Source organism: Perca flavescens, chromosome 9, assembly GCF_004354835.1.
Source record: "Perca flavescens isolate YP-PL-M2 chromosome 9, PFLA_1.0, whole genome shotgun sequence".
Classification (NCBI taxonomy): domain Eukaryota; kingdom Metazoa; phylum Chordata; class Actinopteri; order Perciformes; family Percidae; genus Perca; species Perca flavescens.
This window is the reverse complement of record NC_041339.1, coordinates 19,252,098-19,274,217: the sequence shown is the minus strand read 5'-3', so window position 1 is coordinate 19,274,217 and position 22,120 is coordinate 19,252,098. Positions and strand designations below refer to the sequence as shown.

Sequence of the window (22,120 nt, the reverse complement as noted above, 5' to 3'; positions counted from 1 at the left end):
TTAGGCAGTTTAAGGAATGGATGGAGGAAGGGAGTGAGGGTGAGAATGAGTTGAGGAGAATAGGGCAATTCATTGTCAGTTCATGGTACCCCGAGGAGAACCTACTAATTGTGTGTAGGCTATGTGAAGCACAATAGTGAGTTTATCTATGCCGGGCAATATTCCCAGGCAGTAATATTCCTATGGGAAGTTAATTGTGCAGTAACACACATTTGTTTAATGTCCTGAAAAATTTACCACAGGTATTTCTGTAGTTTCTCATCAAACATATAGCCTACTTTATGTATAATTCATCTGTGATTGGCTGTGCGCCCTTGGGGAGGCTGGAGTGGGTGGGGAGCTTTAAGAGCCTCTGCCTGCTTCCAGTTGTGTCTCCTCGCATATCGACGCCCAACAGCAGCAGTCAGGAGCAGAGGCAGCAGTCAGGAGCGGGTGAGAAGAGAAGAGCGCATCACAAAGTTTGAGGCTGCAGCTGTTCGGACACCGCGGAAACACGTACGGGACACCTGATCAGGTTTGTGCAATAGTCTCCTGTGTGAAATCACACTGCTTATAATGGCTGCACTTAAAAAAAAATACATAGCACAATTAAAGCAAGATAATAGATCAGTATCGGTGGCATACCGATTGCGATGCGAAAGAATGACTTGCATGCCTTTTACTGCTTTTTGTGTGTAATATACCACTGTGTATTGTAAGTTTAAAGCTTCGTCGTCGATTCCGGTATTATGTAGCCTATTTGTGTCAAACTTTGGAAGTTATCTTTTCGCTGTATTCTCTTGTAGTCCAGTCTGCCGTGTCAGTTTTTAACTTAATGGCAAACCCCTGTTACAGTAGCTGATCACAAGAGTCTCATTGCCAAGGAGCAGCAGTGAATGTTTCTGTTGGTTTGGACATAAACAGGAGTGCTAGAGACTAATGTCGTAGCCTATATAAACCTAATATAGCCTAGTTATTTTTTGTCTCGATTTGGGGAGGTAATGTCAAGTCAGAAATAGAGAATAACACTACTGTTATCGGGTGATGACTCAGAAATGATGTTGGGAGACTTCAAAGATGACGACCAGTCCGATGAATTAAAATCAAATGCAGCTTTATTCAAACAGTGAACAAACTTTCATGACAATGAGACAACCGTTGAGCATACAAAATGTACATCAAAATGGATCCCTTTTAAACTCTTTTTGTGCTCACAGAGCCCAAGATATCTATTTCAGTGGAACAGTTTACTCTTAACCTGTACCTTTTATGGCACATGCTCCTAATAGATTCCCTCATTCCAGGCTCCAATTCCTCTGTGTGACAGTTGTGCCCAAACCCATAATAGATTTACACATTCTAAGCTGGGTTTTGCTGTGAGACCATGTCACCTTAAAACTTACTTGTCCCTAGAAACTCCTTAGAATAGATGAGATACATTCAAACATCTGCATGCACAAATACCAAACCTATCAACTACCTGCACCCTACCTGCTATTAGTCCTTTTACCAAAACCTGCTGACTTTGATTGATTTGAAGCACCGGGTTACTACATCATGAACCAATGTGCCATAAAATGACTGACAATGCTTGTGTGGCAAGATAGAATTCCTTCCATTCCACATTTTAGCCTGCATGTGGATTGAATTAGGCTTTAGGCTACTGCTGAGATAAGGTGTTTGAACTCCCTGTACTGTAGGTCATTAGGATAGCACAGATGCACATCATTAACAGCTAGCAGTACACATGTGAATATAATATTAAAACTGTCATTTAGAGTACAAATCTAATTTTCCCACACAGTGTATCTTGAATTTCATTGGGTATTTCGGATTTGCAATTGATGCTGATAGGAACACCCCCCTCAACCGCCCCCCCCCCTCCTCTGTGCCAGGCGTTGGATGCACCACAGCCTTCCTGGCTTCTCCCATCCATATATTGTCTCATGCTACAGGGACAACTGCTGAATAATTAAGCACTTCTTGTAAACAGTAATGAGTAATTTGAGTTAATGGTATCTACAATCTGGATTGAGGTCGTTGAGCAGTGGGCAGAGGTCCGATGCTGTTCTTAGACCAGTTTGAGCTTTTAGGATTAAAATGTCAATGAGAACCTTTGGAGAAAGTACAGTATGCTGCTGAAGGCTACATTTCAATGAGGTCAACTGGACACTATGTTCTCATTTTCATGAGTTTTTATTAATACAGCACTGCAAACGACAAACGTCATTAGCCATTAGTTTGGCCTGATCAAGGCTGTTTGCTGAAATGTTGGTGTCTTACTGTAATAGAAGAAGCAGCCCTCTGGTGGGCCACTCATTACAAATACATGCTGTGCATTGTTACATTGTTCAAACCCACAGAACGTTGGGGAAATATGCATGAAATGAGACAAAATCAGACATCTTAGTATATTTCCCGTCAAGGGAATGATCTTGGGTTTTAATCTTAACTTAATGTAAAAAGCTTGAATGAAGAGTTGAAACAAGATGATACAGAACACAACGTGTATGTGTCACACAAAGTAAAACAAAAGGGGAAAACTGTATGTTAAGGGGTTGATAGATATTCATGCAAATGAGAGCATCCTGTATTCTGGGGCTATTTAACTTTATTGACCATTGTCAGTTTACCACTTCTGATAAATAAACAGCTTGCTATGGCAACACTGATCGGCAGGAAGCTCATCATCAGTGTCATCGTGTAATGACCTGTAATGAGAGGAGAGATGGAGAGGAAAGAGAAAACCCCGGAGGGTTTACCCACAAAGCCCTCCTGTCAGGATATACAGTATTACATGGAGCACATTAGTGAATCAGGTTCTCCACCACACAGCTGTCTCACGTGTCTCTCTATTATTAGGTTCAATATGTTGTATAATTTACTGTTTATTGCTCACCAAATGTGGTTGTTTCATTAAATTCTCCAGGCCCTGTTTGAAAGCTGTTGAGTGACAAACTAAAGTCTCTTTGCAGCATCCCTCTGAGTGCCATAATTTAAACTTCATGCTGTTGTATGGTTCAGTTCTTAAATTACTTTTTCACGCTGAAGAATAGAACAAGAAATCACCTGAACATTCTGTGACACTTCAGTGTATTACCCCTGAAATAATAGCAATGTCACACCGAGTGTGATTCAATTTGGCTGTATATAATGTGGCAACATAGCACATGGGCTCATAAACCTGCTATTTGCTCTCCCGTAAAGAGGCACCTCCTGCTCACTTGAACACAAAAGCAGCAGGAAGGTGGAGCGGCGTCTGTGGAAAATGACTTTTGTCTCAGCCATAGGTCTCAGCACAGAGGAGACAGAGCAGCGGAGTCATCATGGTTCTTGACAAGTAAGCGTGAGGCGATCCTCCAGGATGTAGTGGTCAAATATTCATCAACCCCATAATCTATAGCCCTTTGATAACTGACACAGGGCCCAGGATTTATTGTCTCTGCTCCATATAGCCCCCTGGAACCCAGGACAGCTCCCAGCACGAGTCTATTAACTCGCCTGGAAATACTAGAAGAGGGCCAATTCACTTATTGGAATGAAATCTGCTGATGGACCATGAAGTGAAATGGGCAGATAAGCTCTTCTTTCTTCTGCCCTAGATGTGTTTGGCCTTCCCTTTTCTGGTCTGTGAGGCTTTAGGCTTTCTCTCTCTCTCTCTCTCTCTCTCTCTCTCTCTCTCTCTCTCTCTCTCTCTCTCTCTCTCTCTCTCTCAACCACCTCACTATAAGCTCAGTAATCAAATCAGCTGAACAGTCTACCTTCACTTCAGCAAGGTGATATGTCTGTGTCTTTGCGATGACATTTCTTCTGTTTAATCCGCGCTTAGGAGTCCAACTGGTGGCTTCAATTGTCACTGGGGATCAGAGCAGCAGCACCCTGCTGAACAAAGTTATTTTAGCTTCACTGTTTGAATCAGCACTTTGCCATTGTTGAGTATGTAAAGCTCTTCCTTTTTTTTTTTTTTAAAGGTGGACCTGATATTTTCACATTCATGGGTGTGTGTTATAAGTGTTTTTGCATCGTTGACTGAAAGGCATTGTTTTACATCCTGCTCATGTTCGCTCTGACGTCTCAGCTCATTTCCTTTTACCGTCTACCTCAAAGTTTCAGACCTTTTTTTTAATGCTGACTTCACCTTGGTTCTGGGCAAGTGTGGTAAGGGCAGGGCATGTAATATAAATGGCCTTCATCGTGGGCTGGTTGACTGGCTGACACAGGCTCTGCTCATCCGAGTGGACTTGACAGAACGGCTGCTTGATGGAAGGAAAGTGCTGTGTTCTGACTTAAGAGTGCTGACATTTCCATACCCCCCCACACACACACACACACACACACAAAAGTGCCCATTCAGTCACTGTGCAAGTGCCACCCCCGTCCTTTTTTTCTCTTCCTCTTACCTCCAGATATATCTGATTGATTCCCTGTGCTCCCTCAGTAGCCACACACCTCTGCTCTGTCTGCATGCAGACGTGAATCATAGGGATTACCATTCTGCCCTCCACCTTTCCTCCCTGCTACTATCCCTTCTCTGGCTCAGTCTCAGCTTCCCTTTCACTGCCTGTTCACTGTCTTCTCTTACCTCATCTTTCATCTGACATCCTCTCACCTCACCACCAGGACTTTTCCGCTTTTTCCGCTGTTAGCCATCGTGATAGCAGCACAGGGTCTTTCAAGAGGAATTATAGGGTTGAATTCTGCCGTGTCAGCTGCTCTCATGCCCACTGACAACCTTTCCCGGTCCTCTGTTACAGTAACACAAAATGCTCCTTTGTATAAAACCTTTCCTTCCCTTTTTTTTTAACGCTTTCTTAAGCACTCATTCATTCACTCCTGACCTGCCACCACATTGTCCTCATCCTTGTGGGAATATTTCATGCCTGTGATTTGTGAGTTGAACGTAAGATGTGGATGGATATGATTGGGATAACGGCACAAGGAGTGTTGTGAGGGATAGATGAAAATGATGGTCAGAGTTTATTAAGATAGGTGGTGGTGGAGGTCAAGGAGAGAAAGGTGGTTTATTTTGCTGCCTGTCAGCATGCCAGCATCAGTGAGTTAGATGGCTGGAGGTGACAAATGTGTTTCAGGACTTTCTTTCCCTTTGAGTCATTCCCTGAGGTGCTTCATAACAGGAAGAAAGAAAATCACATTTAGAGCTTAGAGAGTCATGACTGGGTGGAATAAAATTCACAAATAGGTTCGCTCTGTGAGTGTGTGCATTTAGTCTTTTTTATTGTATTTTTTATTGCCATTATTATTTTCCGTGACATGCCCGCTTTATTGCACAGGGTGCAGCAGACCCAGTGAATACTAGATGTGATATTCTTAGACCTCAAATAAAGGTCTAAATAATTTCTGTGGTTTCATGTCACTTTTGTGTGAGCATGTGAATCATAGAAACATTTTGAGAAAGTGTAAATAGAATTTGAGCAGAAATTATTTCAGCATTGAGATAGTACAAAATAAATTGAGCAATCAAAGTGTTTTTAGTATCTTGTTACAAATTTAAAGCAGGAAAATGACACTCAGGTCTAATATTTGAGCTAATAGATTCTAATACTATGCCTTTGCTTTGGTTCTTTTTTTGGTATTTTGAATGACCTTTGGTCTTTCATGAAAATGACACAGTTTATGGAATGCACAAATAGCTTTACGTATCCCAAATATGCAGAACGTTCTGTATCTTATATCTGTCAGACTTCAGAGAATGTAGTTTAAGAACCTAAGACACTGGCATTTACAAAACGTTCACACACACGTGTCCACGTGTTATTCATCGTTGTCGAATATAGAACTAAGCAGGCTGTATGTAGTGTACATACATGTGTAATCTGTACATGAACCACTTGCTGTATGTATGTAAAGCAACTTATTAAATTAAAATACATTATTTATTCCAGCATTCTGCCCTCCCACACACCCTTGCACTATTTGAATCTGTGTTGCACTTTGAGTTTCTGTATGTAGACATTATAAATTGTTGTCCATTGTTGTTAAAGCTAATTCTGAAGCATAAATGAAAATTAAATAGTAGAGTGAAATGTATACTGGCTCATTGATGAGAAACACAACAAAGATCGGAGTGAAGGACAGGACGTTCTGGGGCAAATTCTGTGAGCCAAATAAGGACTCACCACATTAGTCAGCAGTCTGCAGGACGCTCATACAAATACACTGATGACTGTATGACCAGTCACAGGATGCAAGTTGGGTTTGCATCTGCACATCTTTGTATGTACAGTATGTGTCTCTGTGGGCGTTTTGCACGCCAGCATATTTGTTTTCATGTTTTTTCCTTTTGTGTCTATATATTGCATCCCGCAGTTCACCCAGTATTCCTGACTATTTAGAAAAAATGCTTTGCAAGTTTTCATAGTCCTGATCATCAGTAGGACGTCCATTCAGTTCATCCACAGAGATACCAAATTGACTCCCTCAGAGCGTCAGACACACCGGTGCTTCAGGCTATCAGAGAGAGTGACACAAACAACCAGGAGAGAGGATGAACCAGATTGGAGACTAAATAGAGGGGAGCTTCCCCCTCCTCCTCTCTGATGTCTGGAGATGTGATCCCGCTTGGCGTTTTGGGGAGAGACGTGCACTCGCACACACCACGCAGCAGGTGACCCTTTCAGGCGAGACTTTCTGCTCAGCAGCTGTACATAAATCAGACCTCATTGTATTTAGGTAAAACAGAAAGCTTGCCATCTTGAACAAAATGAATACTGATCAAGAATTGAACACTGATGCAGAAGTGACCTTGAAAACCCTAAGTATGCTGATAGAGAAAATAGACTACGTGTTCATCTGGGCTGGTGATAAAATGATAGATTATAGGCAGCTTTGAAAATGGAATTGCTCTGCCGCATCAGGAAATCACAAAGGGCTTGTTTTTTTTCCCTTTGCTCCTTCATCTGTGTACAACTGCATTTGTCTTTCACTCTATATCTCGGTCCCCTGTTCGTTTCTCCCGGTTCACTACAATCTCAGTTTCTCTGTGAGCTGATGTGAACAGTTTCTTGCAGTCGTGGCAGGCCACTTTTTCTCTTCAGAAACTCCCGGCAGTGAAATCCATACTTCAAGCTGATGAGGAGTGAGCAGTGAGAAAGTACATGTGTTTCTGACAATGGACAGGTTCTTGAAGAATGCATAATCAACTTCAAGTGTATTGCCCTCTCTGTTGTGTTGCTGCACCCTCTTTTGTTATAAAAGGTCAGCAGTCTTGAGCGCTTTCCACTCTCACAGCACTGCCTTTCATTTGCATGTACAATGCGCTCTCTCTCTCTCTCTCTCTCTCTCTCTCTCTCTCTCTCTCTCTCTCTCTCTCGCAATGTGTCTTTATATCTGTCTCTCACGCACAAATACACACCTTTTTGTACGTAAGCAAGTGTGTGTGCAGAGCCGACTGGCTTGCTGTGTTGGAACAGCAGAATATTTAATTGCCCAACTTTATCACCATTATGGCTACTGAATGTCTGCCAGCCTAATTATGATGGGGGCTATCTGAGGAGCTGCTTGCCAAGTGTAGAGAGAGAAATCTCTCAATAAAGTTTGATAAAGTCTGTATCTGGAGAGCGTTTGTTGTTGTACACCCCTCAAGGTGACCCAGTCCCCACCGTCCTCATTAGCCACAGACACACAGCAGTCGTCAGCTTCCTGAGGTGACGGATGAACCCAGACAAACATACACCAATCACAGCAGACAGGGAATCAAACATATCAAAAAGGCTTAATGATGGATGGTATCAATACATTCTCACTATGGCCCCCGTCATTTGACAATATGTGCAGTTTATGTGTTCCTGTTTGTTTTGTGAACAGCATTACTTCTATAGTGATGTGAATGGGGATACCCACCTGAGCTTATAGATCATATGCAGCTCCCCATTGCCTTTTCTTCAGGTCCACTTTATCTTCATAAGCAGCAAATTGGAAAGGGTTAATTCAATTCCCAGCAGGCTGTGGCTGAAACTGTGAATATATACTATCTCTCGCTCTCTCGCTCTCTCTCTCTCTCTCTCTCTCTCTCTCTCTCTCTCTCTCTTTTGCTCTTGCCACTGGCTCTCTCTCTCTTCTCTTATTCTCTTTGTTTTTTAAAGCCTAATTACTTTTAGAGAGTGGCTTTACTCAGGCTATAAATAATGACAAATCAAGGCTGTCTGCACTGAACCCTGTGGAGGCTGGCTTGGTTGGCTATCTGTGTGCTTGGAGGGGGAGGACAGCTGTGGTCTGTGGTTTCCCTGTGAAAGGATCTTGCTTGTCTCTGTTTTCATGTGAAGTTTGTGTGACTCTGGGGATCTGTGTAGGTGTATGAGAGACAGACAGAGAGCAGACGTCCAAAAAGGGCCAAACAGCGAGTAAAACAAGTAGTGAGGGCAAAGACTGATTGTGTCTGATTTTAGTTGAAATGTTCCCAATAATTTAGTAGTAGGCTAAAGTTCATCACTTCTAGCTACATATAGATAGTTCAGATACAAAATAAATACAAGTTATAGAATGATCAGAATAAAGTAGGATGTTAATATACCTCATTTCCCCCCTTCGAGACTAATTAAGTCTCGAAACAAAAAAGAGTAAGATTGTTACAAAATAATACTTTCCATTACATCATGTTTCTTGTAGTATAACCTTAGCAATAACACAAGTTTTCATAGAGTGTGAACAATGTCAGGAAATGTAAACAAACATTTTATGGAGTGTAAGAGAAACCGAAAAACCGAAAAACCTGTCTGGCAGCTTTCTTCCCAAATATCCATCAATCAATCTAGACAGGAAAATTCTCTCACAGCCCCTCTGCCCCAGGCGACCACCTTCAGTACTCCAGATCAATTAGAAATCTTTTTATCAATTCATGTAATGTCTTGGTGTAATCAAATACATATGACAACCTCAGAAATCAAAAGATAAAATCAAAACAATGTCCCAATTCAGACTGATCAAATCATCGGATCTGTAAAAGGACCTCGCCTTACCTAGACCCCGCTGTCCCTAAGCGTCAAGAAAAACATAAAAACATCTGAGGTCTCCATGTGTATCCCACAACAAAACATTCTTCAAACAGTTTTAATACAAAACAAATATAACACAAAGTATATACAGTATCCATTGCAGCTCCTTTGCAGTGTCAAGCTTTCAGTGTAGTGTCGATGGAATCTGAACTTTCATCACTGTATCCTTGTTCAGAATTCTCCAGTCCATTTTTATTGTCCATATTCAAGTATTTGAATCTCCCTTTGCACATTCCACCATATACTCTGCAAGAAAAGAAAACACAACCAGTATCTTTGCAAAACAACACATAAAAGAAAACATCAAATAAAATATCAAAATGACTATGAATGAATCAAAAATAATATGAATGATATGAATCACATGAATCACATTCCATTTCCCCCCTTTGATAAATAAAAAACACTAAACAATATTCAAAGAAATGTGAAAATGATGGCAGAATCAGATAAAAATGAAAAACTTTCCATCAATACTGTTAGATGTATCCTCTAATGATAGGATTCAAGATTATGAAAGTAAGCATTGTCTCTCTACACTCTACTTCCAGAACTAGAATCAGATTGAGCTGTAGCAAGTGCTTTCCTCCTTTTGCAACACAAGCTAACTCATGTGCTTCCTAAATCCCTCTTTGCTGACTTATTGATAGTCAGCAACAAAAGTTATGTCATTTTAAAAATAACTCTTAACCTAATGTATCAATCACACCTTCAACAAATTAAATCAAACAAATTGACCAAATCATAAACCTCCTCCTTTTTTTATTAACATGTATGGATGTAGCCAATTGGATAGAGAAGACCAAATTTATTTTAAGAGTCAATCATTTTGTAGCATTTAATTACGCACTTTCTACAATGTATCACACACAACTCTCTCTTCACTGTTTATTTAACAGATAGTGTGTGTAATAGATCTCCTTATGTTAAACACCCCTTCTTTCAACCTCATCTACTTGACATTCCTGTATAAACTGGACTGAGGCCGAAAAGTAACATGACACACAGCAATATACTAGCATAAAGCAATGTAGCCACCTTGCCACATCATAAAATTATAACCATGCATATATTAGTCAATACTGAATTCTCATTGCTCAGTGCAAGCCATCATTGAAATTTAGACTGATATAAATTTAGACTTTCACTTAAACTAACACCTCAACACATCAGTGTAGCATGTTGAACTGTGAAAATTATCCTAAACTCTTCATATCAAGTCTACTTGCAAATGTAATGTGCAGAACAATCGTTCCTCTCCATTACATTGTTTCTGTAATTAATAAGCCAAAATTGCAATCTCTATCAAAATTCAATGAATTGCAGAGCTTCACTCTGGAGTCTTTGTAAGTTATTTTACTGTCTAACTCTACAGGTTAGAATCCTGCAGGCTTCAGTAACACCACTGCAGCTTATGCAGAATAATGAAATTCAAATCAGATTTCTAAACCTCTATATAAATGACAAAAGATGCTGATCCATCATTGAGCTGTGATAACTGATTTCCGTTCGTGAATCTGTACTTAGAAAGAATAATATGAACAGATTACTGATACACTATAAACAACCAATTAACCAATGCAAAAACTTTTCATTTGACTAAGATATATCTGTGAGTGGAAGTTGTCTTATCTTTTCTCACATTATTACTGTTTTCATGTATTCCATATGGTCCTAATGACACTTGTGATACACCTTGCCCTTCTTTTTGTGTTAAAGATAAAGGTGCATTTACAAACTACATCCAAGAATGGTTTACTGATGTTAATATCAGGCTATTTTACTAACAGTCACACAATTGTTCTAAGCTTATTTTTAACAAACTTTTAAAAACAGCACTCTCAATCTGTTGTTTTTAACAACTTTACATTAATCCAATTCAAATTTATACATGAGATCACTTCCCAATAAATGATCAGAGCTGCACTCAAATAATAGATGCATATTAAAAATTTGATGTCATTGGAGCACAAAAATAAAACAATGAAATGTTCTTTTAACACTTCTTAACACACCAACCGAAACAACATGTTTGTCACTAGTCTTGTTAGAAGCTGTCACAGGTCATTTCAAATTTAATAGAATGTATATCACCTGGTACTGACAAAATGTAAGATTTTCATACCAAGTTGCTTAATTTAGAGGCTTATCTTAACCCTTCATATAGATGTGTTCACATGAGAGTCTATTTTTAAAAATAGAACCAATTACTTCTTTAGAGTATATCTATTTTCAAAATGTGTGTTGTCAGTGCATTACCTACTTTCTATGCGTCGTTATGCGTTGATGTGTCGATGCGCCAGAGCAAATCCGGTCTCTCTCCCCTCCTTCTCTGGTCAGTCAGCTGATGTCCTCGCTCATCTGTGGGGATCTGTACCAACTTGTGACTGTCCTTGTCCTCAATTGTTGGATCTCTTTCCGGCCCTGATGACACCTCCTTTCAGATCTTCTGGGCACCTCTAGAATCCTGGCTCCAGACTCCTATGAGGGTTCATCGGTCCTCCAAATGGCCTTAACTGGCCCCTGAATCCTCTTCTGTAATTTCCTGTAGGATTCCATCCTGGTATATTGCAATCACGGGCAAAGTGGCCATCCTGTCCATAATTGAAACACGCTTGTGAAGATTGCATAAAACACGGATTAAATCTTCCAGTTCGTCCTCTTCCTCTTCCTCTCCAGTTCTGCATCCGTCCAGAAACTGGCTGTGGGTATAAAACAACTGGAATCACTAATGGTAGCTGTTGATTTGGTGAACACTGATTTTGCATAACCAGTGCCTGCTTCTTGTCCTTCTTATCTTCCACCAGCTGCATTTGATTGAATTTTTGAAGTTTCTCGGTCTTGTTTTTCTGCTCATGTTCCTTTTTCCTATATAGCTCCACTTGGTGAGCTACATGATCTGCATAGACATTTTTTGCCATGCTTCCAAGTCCATCCACCTCTTCCAGTTTGCTCCTCACTGGTGCGGGCAGCCCCTTCTCTATTTTGGCTCGTAAAATTGACTGCTCCATCTGACTCACATCTGGATCATTTCCGGTAATATTTCTCCACACCTGATAGGCTCTCAACAAATAAGCTCTTGGTTTTTCTTCTTGTCTCAGTGGCTCAATTTGAATATTGTCCTGATGCACATTTGTTGGAAACATATATTTCAGTGCTCTCCAAAGTTGACATCTATTTGCGGCCAACAGTTCAGGATCATATATAACAGTTCCCACATATCGATTAAGTCTAGCTTTCTGTAGAATTTCTTCCATTGCCGGAATCCCAATAAGATTCGTCAAAAGTCTCTTAATGTCTCCCATGGCATACTGTGTTCCCACCGTAATTTCTTCCAACTTTAGGATCCAAGGATGTGCTCCATCTTGAAAAACAGGCAACTTATCAAGAATATCTGACATATTCTGTCCTCAAATTGTCACTGGAAGCATCTTCTTACTTGTCTTCCCTTTTCTTGACTTTCTCTCCACTTTTTGGGATCCTTTTTTCAGCATTTTGTCTCTCTTTATCTTCAGCTTCTCGTATTGCTCTTCCAATCGCTCCATGTCTCTTTCAATCTCTTCTATGCTAGACGCTGCAGGATGAAATCCCGTAGCTCCTCTCCTCTCCAAATCTTCATCACTGTCTTCATCTTTACTTTCATTAGAGGTGTGATCTTTTGTATCTTTTCGTTTCCTCCATTTTTCATCACCTCTTTTCTCCACTCTGGCCAGCCTCCTTCTAATCACAGGATCATATCCACCCCTGATCTCTTCTGAATCACTCTGATCATCATCATCATCTTCAAACTCCATCCTTCTGAACCTCACTTTTCCCTTAGTTTCCAGACGTGTCGTTTTCTTCTTACTTTTGGAGTTTGGATTCATCTTTATGGTCGTTTCTGCTTGTCTTCTCTCTATTGTTCGTTCATCTTCATCTGTGATGCAATAATCACCCTCCTGAGGGATCACTGCCTCACTTTTTTCTATTGTCAGCACTGATCTGTAAAGGTCTTTATCAATTTCAGCATCATACATCTTCTGAGTCCAGGTGAAGTTGGGCTGAACTCCTCAAACTTCAGTTCATCTGTGAATGTTCAACAAAGTACTTTGTGGGCATGTATGACATTGCTTCTTTAATGTCAGTCTCTGATCATGCCCTGAAAACCATCTGGGTGTCTGCTTCAACCACTCAATCATGGGCAGTTGCAAATCTGTCACCCCTCCTTTTCTGCTGCTCCTACTCCAGATGTGTTTCTGGTGCAAGTATGTGGGGGATGGGGCCAAAGTTGCACGCTGAATACTGTGTCTGTTGGATTGAGGTCATGTAGTTCAGGGTATGGTATTGTCTGTCACTGGTTCTGTAGCTCATTGGGGGAGTGAGACAGGTCTGCTCTGACATCCATCGAGGCACACTGAATAAACACAAAACACAACTCCTCCAAGAGGCATTACTTTTACTTTACTCACTCATTTTAATTTTCTTGATTCTCTTTCTACATTCTAACCTATGACACCATTGATTCAAGATGTTGCTACAAAAATATTACCTAAGTAAGAAATTATCATAAAATATGTACTTCAAGTACTAAAAGTAACAACAGAGAAAAGTCCCCACAGTTCAAACTGGAAATGATCACAGTAGTTCTATCAATCAACTAAGTATTTAAGCAGCTAATCATTTCAACCAAACTTCTAGGCTTATATATTTGTTGGGCAGTTTAACAACAATAAAACATCATATTTCATAAACATATGTTTTATCTACACCAATCCTAATTCATTTTTTATTTTATGATATGTCAGATCCCAATAATGTCTAAAAGCAATTTGTCTTGAAAATTACCATTAGTCATTCATGAAAATTACCTAATTTGTCTCTTTTTCCTAGGTTTTGATACTTCTGGTATAGCAGTTTTTACTATTTTCATCTAAACGTAAAATTGTAGCCCAAATACTGCAGTTATCTCTGTACCAACAATATTAATATGAACCCCATTATCCTAATTCAAAAATACATGTATCTCTTTCTTTTTCTTTCTGTCACTTTCACAACACTCTCTTTCTGTCTTTAACCAACTTAGTACATTCTTGTACACTTAACTTTCCCTTAAAGTCATACCTTATTTTCTTCCCATCGTCTCATAAAACTTTCTTTTCCCTTTCTGTTTTCCCTTTCTGCAACATACGCTTACCATTTTCTCTCAACTTTCCTAACTATCTTTTGTAACAATTGTTACCCCTTTAATATACAAAATATATGAACCAGCTCAGTCTAATGTTTCATTAAGATTGAATTAATTTCACAGAAATCAGATTCATTGGCTCTGTTTCCCACCTTCACAAATGTCACTCATTTCCTTGGCATAATGACATGACCACATGTGACAGTAGGGAACTTTTAACTTTAGCAAAATCAAAAACCTTATAAAATTATCAAATTTTGAATTATTTTATTTAAAGTAAAATCCTTTTAGATGTTTTGCCACTCAAAACAAGTGATCCAACATTTTGGAATGGCGGAGGTGACAATTCTGGAGCCCAGCAATCAGTCCTCTCATCTCTTACTTCCAATAGAGGTATAGAGGCTGGAATTTTCTTATTCCAGGGTGATCAATCACTGGTCTGGGTTCCAGACGAAAATCACCTATGCCAGCTGTTAATCTTTTCTTTCCTTCCCTTTTTTTTTCTTCAGGCCTGAGCCTTGTTTATGCCTAGTTTTATCCTCAAATCTTTCTCCCGATTTTTTCTTTTCATGCTTCAGAAGCAAGCATAGTTAAGGCTTCCTAATTAGAAGGGCATTTTAAATTATTATGCCATTTCTCTAGATGTGATCCAAAGAGACATTTTTCTATTTTTCTTTCTTTATATCTGTCAACATAACTCATTTATAGATTCAATGGATCTCAATCAAATAGTTTCATAGTCAAACAACCGCTACTTTAACAAACAGAATACTGCACCTCAAGTCTGAAAGTCTCCCCCTTTCTCATCTTTGCAGCACAGGCTGCAGCACCCCAGTGCAGGCAGGGAGTGGCTTAAACGTCTGTGGACCCTAACATTCCTTAAATTCTAGACATGCGCAGTTTCAGTTGCCAGTGCAACTTCAGAGTAACAAGTTCTCCAAAATCGCACTCCAAACTCAGCAACACAAAACAAAATGCACAAACCAACACAAACAACACAAAACATACAACACAAATCCTACTTTGAAACTCCTTAATTTGACTATAGTCTATTTTTCTCTCTTTTTCTTCTTCACTTATTTTACCCTAATCTGCCAACCTATACTTACTTTCTTATCTAAGACAAATCCTCTCATATATATCATAACGTCCTTCCAGAAGGCTCATACATTTTAACACATTCAAAAACGTTCCCTCCAAAGGGGACTCATAGTTTTAACAGATTTTCAAAAATGTTCTCTCAAAAGAAAGACTCATAACTCTTTAACAAACTTTGGAAACGTTCTCAAAAGAGACTCATAGTTTTAACCGTAATAACCAGAATATCGTAACTAAAACTCCTGTTCCCAACCAAAACAGATATTCATATGTATATATATATATATCTAATGAACAGAATATCATCATGGCATAAGCCACGCACACACAATCTATCACACACCGCAGAGGTACCGCTGTTCACACACACACACACGCACTGTCTCTCATACACACCAATCAACAAAAAATGCATTTTGGCCTACCCATAAAATCCCTATCGCCTATCCATAAAATCCCTGGCTACACTAGATTTCTGCCGTTTCCCTCCTTTTTTTTGTATTCCCTACCTTTGAGGTATAGACTCCAATGCGAGATTACTTCGGACATAAATTCATCAACCCATGAAACGATTGGCAATCTACACTGGAGTTTGACCTACACCCCCAGCTCCCAGAGCTGATCTGAACCTTAGAAACCTAGTAATCATCCAGGTTTTGTGGCCCACCTAACATCGCCTCGCAAGGGCCTCGTCAAGGGCTTTATTACCAATTTAACAGCGTTATCATCCCCATTACTTTATTCTTTTAAAATCCCTACACTAGACTAGCTTTCCTTTATCCCCTTTATTTTCTCTTGTGTCCTTTTTATTTTCTCTTAGTCCCTACCAAATTTAAAACGGAGTCCCAACCACACAGCAAACTGAGTGGTAACTATATTCTCAGCTCTCTTCATTTCATTTACCCAGATGAGTTCTGTCAACGATACCTTGATCAATGGCACTGTGAGGAAGTGATGACAGTGGTAACCCATTTGTGTGTGTGTGTGTGTGTGTGTGTGTGTGTGTGTGTGTGTGTGTGTGTTCATCTATAAACTCTATGTACATAAATGAGCTGAAGTATGGGAACTTTTAAGTGTGTGTGTCCATTCCATTGTGTTTGCTTGTGTGTTTTTGAATATGAATGAGTTTGGCTCACTTGTGTGTGTGTGAGAGAGAGGTGTCGATTTATGGGCTTTTCGATGAAGACTGACGAGTGTCCGCTTCGTTTCCCTTCATCTCAGGGGTCTCATCAGTGCTTTGAGGAAGTGTCCGGAAGGAGAAATGGAGTGGGCGAGAACTAATGCGAGTCGAGCGAGAAGAATGGCTGATGGACGACATTGTGCGCGTGTGTGCGTGTGTGCGTGTGTGCATGTGTGCGTGTGCAGAGATGTGTATGAGTGTGTATGTGTGAGGCTGATGGAGGGTGATGGTGGGTGAGAGACTTAACGAGGAGGAAAATAAGCTGAGTAATCTCTTTCTGTCCACCCTCTACATCCCAATGACTTATTCACACACATGCACGCACGTACACACGCACACACGCGCGTGCCTGCCCGCACGCACGCACGCACGCACACACCCATGCACGTGCACACACACACAAACACACACAGTAGCCCTGAACTATCTGACCAACAAAGGCAGGAAATACAATACGTTTGCCATTTTGACTTCCTTTTTATAAAAGGAAGGGTTTTACACTCATGATTAAATTCCATTGCTTACAGTAAATAAATCAATATACAATATGTAGAAGTAATGGTGTACCTATTACTGTATTGTATAATATGATAGATTTCACTATTTCAAAGGTAATGCTTTCTCTGTCTCCTCTTTAAGTCCGTTCCCCCTCTCCCTCAGTCTATTTATCATCCTCTCTCTCTGTGACGAATTAGTGAGAGATAATGGAGAAACGCTGCCACTAAATAATTACAGGGTGGATAGGATCAGATGAGGAGGTTATGTGTGTGTACCTATTTGCCGCTCCTCCCACATCCAAAATGGAAATTATTCCAGTTGTGTGGGGTTTCGTCAGCAATGTTCTTTTTTTCCCACTTGTATTTCACGAGTGTGTGTTTACACTAATGCTTCTGTGTGTGTGTGTGTGTGTGTGTGTGTGTGTGTGGGTGAGTGGGTAGTTGACAGTTTCAAGGCTGGGTTAGACTGGTCTGTCTGCATCACTGTGTGTTTACATGTATAGAGAGTTTTTCATATCATAAACCATGCAACTGCACGTCCATGATTCACCCACACCTCTCTTGCCTGTTTAGACCTCTTCTGAGGGCTGTGTCTTTGTACAGACTGCTTTTGATTGGCATTTCTCTGTCCTTCCTTTTAGTTTAGCACCTCTTAGTAATAGAAGTTACACCTTGATCATTCATTTGTTCATGAAGTATGGGGGTTTAGGGTCTTGAACTGTTTTATTTAAACACAGGTTTTGTATGACAGCTTATATTAATAGCTACATTTAACACAGATGCACTGAGAACTTTATATAATAGAATACAAAAGAACCTAAAAGAATAGTGTGAAGAGAAACTGCTGAACAACATTTTTTTCTATTAAGCCTAGCGATTTGGCATAAGCCATTAAGTGTGGTTTCAAAGCTATCAATATCTTTTCTATCAATAACAGAAAAGCTTTTCTGATCTGGAGCTGCAGATGTGTCATAACAATGTCATTGAAAACAGTTTCAAAGTTTCCTCCTGACCTATTTTTGGGCTCTGCAACTCCCATCAGTCAGAGCCAGCGACAAGCCAGAAACACACACACACACACACACACACACACACACACACACACACACACACACACACACACACACACACACACACACACACACAAAAGTGCACATTCATTCACATTGCGAGTGCCACCTCCCAGGTGTGTCATCCTGCTCCCAGGTCTGGAGTCTGGTGCACCAACCACCCTGGACACACAGGCTGATGAAGTAGCAGATAGAAAACCTTTGAACTGAAAGCCAAAGAGAGAGAGAGAGAGAGAGAGAGAGAGAGAGAGAGAGAGAGAGAAAAAGGCATTTTGCCATGGTCATGCAGAGGAGAGTCAGTCCAGTTTGTGCCAGCAAACCTCTCCTCTCTCCTCTGTACTGCTGCCCTTTCACCAAAGGAACTTCTGCTCTCGTCATTCATCTTTACCTCCATTATCAATCTCCATAATTTGCTTTTCTTCTTCCTCTGTTTTCTGTCCATCCTACATTTCCTATTTACTGTAAACCTCGAGTCACTCGTCTTGTCATCACTAGCTGCCCTATAGCTTATAACCTCTCCATACAATAACGGATTTCCTTTAAATGTGTTACAAATTCAATTCTAACCTAATCTCTGCACCTCTGACCATTTCCCTCCCTCCTGTAATACATTCACTTCAAAATTAAATTCACTTTCAATGAATGTGTCTTTCTGTTTCCAACCATCTATCTCTCTCCCTCTGCATCCTCTCGCCTTTGTCTCTCTTAAGCATATCTCACACACACTCAGTGCTCTGCATATCTCTCAGTATCACGTTTGTCTAAGCAAATAGCCCAGTCACCACTATATTCAGATGGGTGAGCAGGTAAAAATGGTTTTGTATCGCGTTTCTTCAGAGTGATTTGAAATCTGGTACGCCAGAGGAGATGCGATTTTAGATTATTGATGAGGCTCCACAACACTTTGTCTTTCCCTCCATCACGTGAGTGAATGACTGAAGGGGGTCAACAAGTGAACAAATGGTCGACTGTAACAGTGCACTGACAAATGAGGGTGATGTCATGCACTATCAGTGTTTATAATCATGCATTCATTACTGCTAATGTGGCTGTAATGGCACCATAATCAGCTTACTAATTGAGTGTCATTACAGGGGATGCTGGTGCTGTGTTCTCCCCACACATGGCTAATGTCACTGTCATTGTTACTTATTGAGCAAAGGGTGGTAATAATCAGATCGTATGATGAAATGAGGAAGGAATGACTTAATCTTCTCCTTATGGTCCGCATTAGAAACAGTCCTCATGGAAAAGTTGTGCAATGCAAGCAGTTTTATCTGAAGGGATTTTACTGTGTACTGATGTAATATTGTGCAAATTAAACGTTATCATTAGAGCTTTATTAGTGACATTTTTGGACAATTACCTCAATTCTTTTCTAACCACTGGTCTCTTATTCTTTCAGGTGGTGAGTCAAAGGAACCAGGACTTAACCAGAAACATCTGATGACACTATGCCTGGTAACGACCGTCTGTCATGTCCGCTGAAGAGCCCCATAAATACACTCTGCATTCAATAGACTGAAGATCAAACTGGATGAAGCCACTTTTCATTTATGACTGACAATTTAACTTTTCAGAACCTTCATTTTCTACCTCTTGTTGTCAAGCGAGGCAGTTTGAACACTTGACAGCTCCGACCCACTTATCACGCAACAAGGGAAAACGTTGCATTTAGCGGGCAACATATACAAAGGTGATGCACTGTTTTATATTCAGGGCCATTGATCCATTGACCTCCTGATCTAATTAGGCCCACACATGTATGCTAACACACACCTGGTGTTACTGGCCTCTGCAGATTGTGTCTGACTCTCAGTTCAGTGACACCCAGTTAGGTATTAGAAGTCCATCTGCACACTATTAACTCTTAAAGAGAGCACTCACCTTGACTGTGATCGGACACGTGTTGGTGTGTTTGCATTAGCAGGTGTCATGTTGTTCCTGCTCTGATTGAGAGCGAGAATGAGAGCTGATGTGGCAGATTGGCCCTGATAAATACTTTAAAAACATTACATCTTGAGGGTCAGTCACTTGAATAAAAAAGCCATAGAACTTCATTACACTGTTCAGTCAGTTCCTCAAAATGCGTGATACTAAAAAGTAGTCCGCTTTAATTGAAAAGTGTGCACGTGCGTATGCATGTGTGCCTGTCACATTGTCAGAGCAGATTAGGGCCAGGCCTTTCTGGGTCATGTCACTTTGACTGACGTAGATTTGACTAAATAATCTGGCAAGCAGAAGAAGATGTGTGTGCAAGTCCTGCCGTGATCAGAATACACACGTCTTAGACAAATAAACCACACTCTCTGACCTTGAGGATTGCTCTGCAGTCTTCTTACTTGTTAACTACCTGCTGGCTGTGGCTAAATAACTTCTTATTCAGCCCACATGCCCTTCACCCAACAAACAGGCAATACAATATAAAACTTGTAAACATTGTGATCAAACTCCCAATCTCAGTTGGCCATTTCTACACCACCCCTCATGAACAACTTCCCTTTCTTCTCCGCACCTCCTCCCAATACACCAACCATCCAGTCAGTGTGTAAGCCCTGCCTTCGGGCCCCTTGGAGGATGAACAATGTGCCCACACTTGACTACGAGTTGCTGCTGTCCCCGGCCAGCACCTCCCTCCCCGGCAGTCCTGCCGGTGGCAGCAGCAGCCCCTCTCTGGCAATGGTTGGGGGGGATTCTGAGCAGCGTACCGCCTTTGCCTTCGTAGGCCTCCTCATGCTTTTCCTGGTCTTCCTGCTGGTCAGGTGCTTCAGGATCTTGCTGGACCCCTACAGCCGCATGCCTGCATCATCCTGGACTGACCACAAGGAGGGGCTGGAGAGGGGCCAGTTTGATTATGCGTTGGTGTAAGGTGCTGTAAGGGGGAAATGTCATTGCTCATAGACTTTAGAGTCTTTAACAGCAATTTTTGATGTGGAAATGGACTGTACCAATGCATAATATTGTGAATGCACTCTAATAAGAGGGTTTACCTAATGTTGGTGTATGCCTGGTTTATATCACTGTTTTGCAGCCTTTGTACTGGTGTAAATTTGAGGCTGCAGGATGCTATGTAAGCATAACAAGTCTGGTTCAACAACAGATCACTGGAATGCCTGTGAGCCAAACATCCAGATGTTGGACCATGAAGGACAGAAATAATGAGCTGCACAGCTGCCTTAACCCAACCTACTCTACCCATCAAACATGCTACAACATCACCTTAGGGCTAGGTTTTCCAAACTCCAGAGCTTGCCGGTATTAAAACACAGTAAGATTTTGGGAAGATGACCTTCACTCACGACAAAGTTTATAACCTCAAAGCTACATTTACGGAGAGAACACTCGACATGCAGAACACAAGCAGAACTTAAATCAAGGAGTTTACACTTAAGCAGATGCCCCTTTAATGAACCAATGTCCATTGTAAAGCATTCAAGTGTTAAGTGCTGATCAAGGAGCACAAATCCTCACTTTTTTTGGACACTGAGCCTGGAACAGCACTGCAGTCTCAGATGCTTTTTAAGCAGGTAGTTTTTGTCTCCATAACATTTTGTCTGTGTATGTTTTGTGTGTTACTGTGTCTATAACTGAGAAGCCATATTGAAACTATAATCTGTTATTACTGCAAGTAGTGTTTATGTTCACTGGTTCTGTCCTTTGCTTAGTCAGCCTGCCAGATGTGGTGGTGAAGCAAACAGCAACCTTTAGGCAAGAGAAAGCTTTATTTTTCTATTCTTGACTCAAGTTTGGGAGTCTCCTTTTTGCTACCTTTCTGTTCTCTTCCTCTTACTGTATCAATCTTCAGACTGTGGGTTTTTGAGGTAGTCATGCAGCCACGTCTTAGAATGAGGCAAAGCAGATAGCTTTCCTTTTGTTGTGTTTTTGTAATTACATACATAGACTATCGGCTTTGTTTTTGATACACTGGGTTGAATCAGTGAAAATAAAACAAGGATTTTCTTCTTCGTCCTGATTTCCACTGATGGCTGGACTGTGTGGAAACTCCACATTGTTCATGTTGGAAAGAAATAAAATAACTGCTACTCATTTTGTCATATTGTGTCACTTTTGTTAGCTATGGATATTTACACACAAGAGAAAATAATAACTCAGGACACAGG

At 40.6% G+C, this 22,120-nt stretch overlaps 1 protein-coding gene across 1 annotated transcript; it reads left to right on the top strand.

Moving 5' to 3' along the window:
* Positions 1-383: 383 nt before the first annotated feature.
* LOC114561095 (cortexin-1) lies at positions 384-22,046 on the top strand. The gene is made up of 2 exons (XM_028586804.1): positions 384-514; positions 19,405-22,046. The coding sequence occupies exon 2, from the start codon at positions 20,487-20,489 to the stop codon at positions 20,865-20,867; it is 381 nt and encodes a 126-aa protein (XP_028442605.1). The 5' UTR covers positions 384-514; positions 19,405-20,486; the 3' UTR covers positions 20,868-22,046.
* Positions 22,047-22,120: the final 74 nt, after the last annotated feature.

Excerpts from the sequence above, each read along its gene's own strand:
- LOC114561095 (XM_028586804.1), top strand. The coding sequence starts at position 20,487 with ATGAACAACTTCCCTTTCTTCTCCGCACCTCCTCCCAATACACCAACC.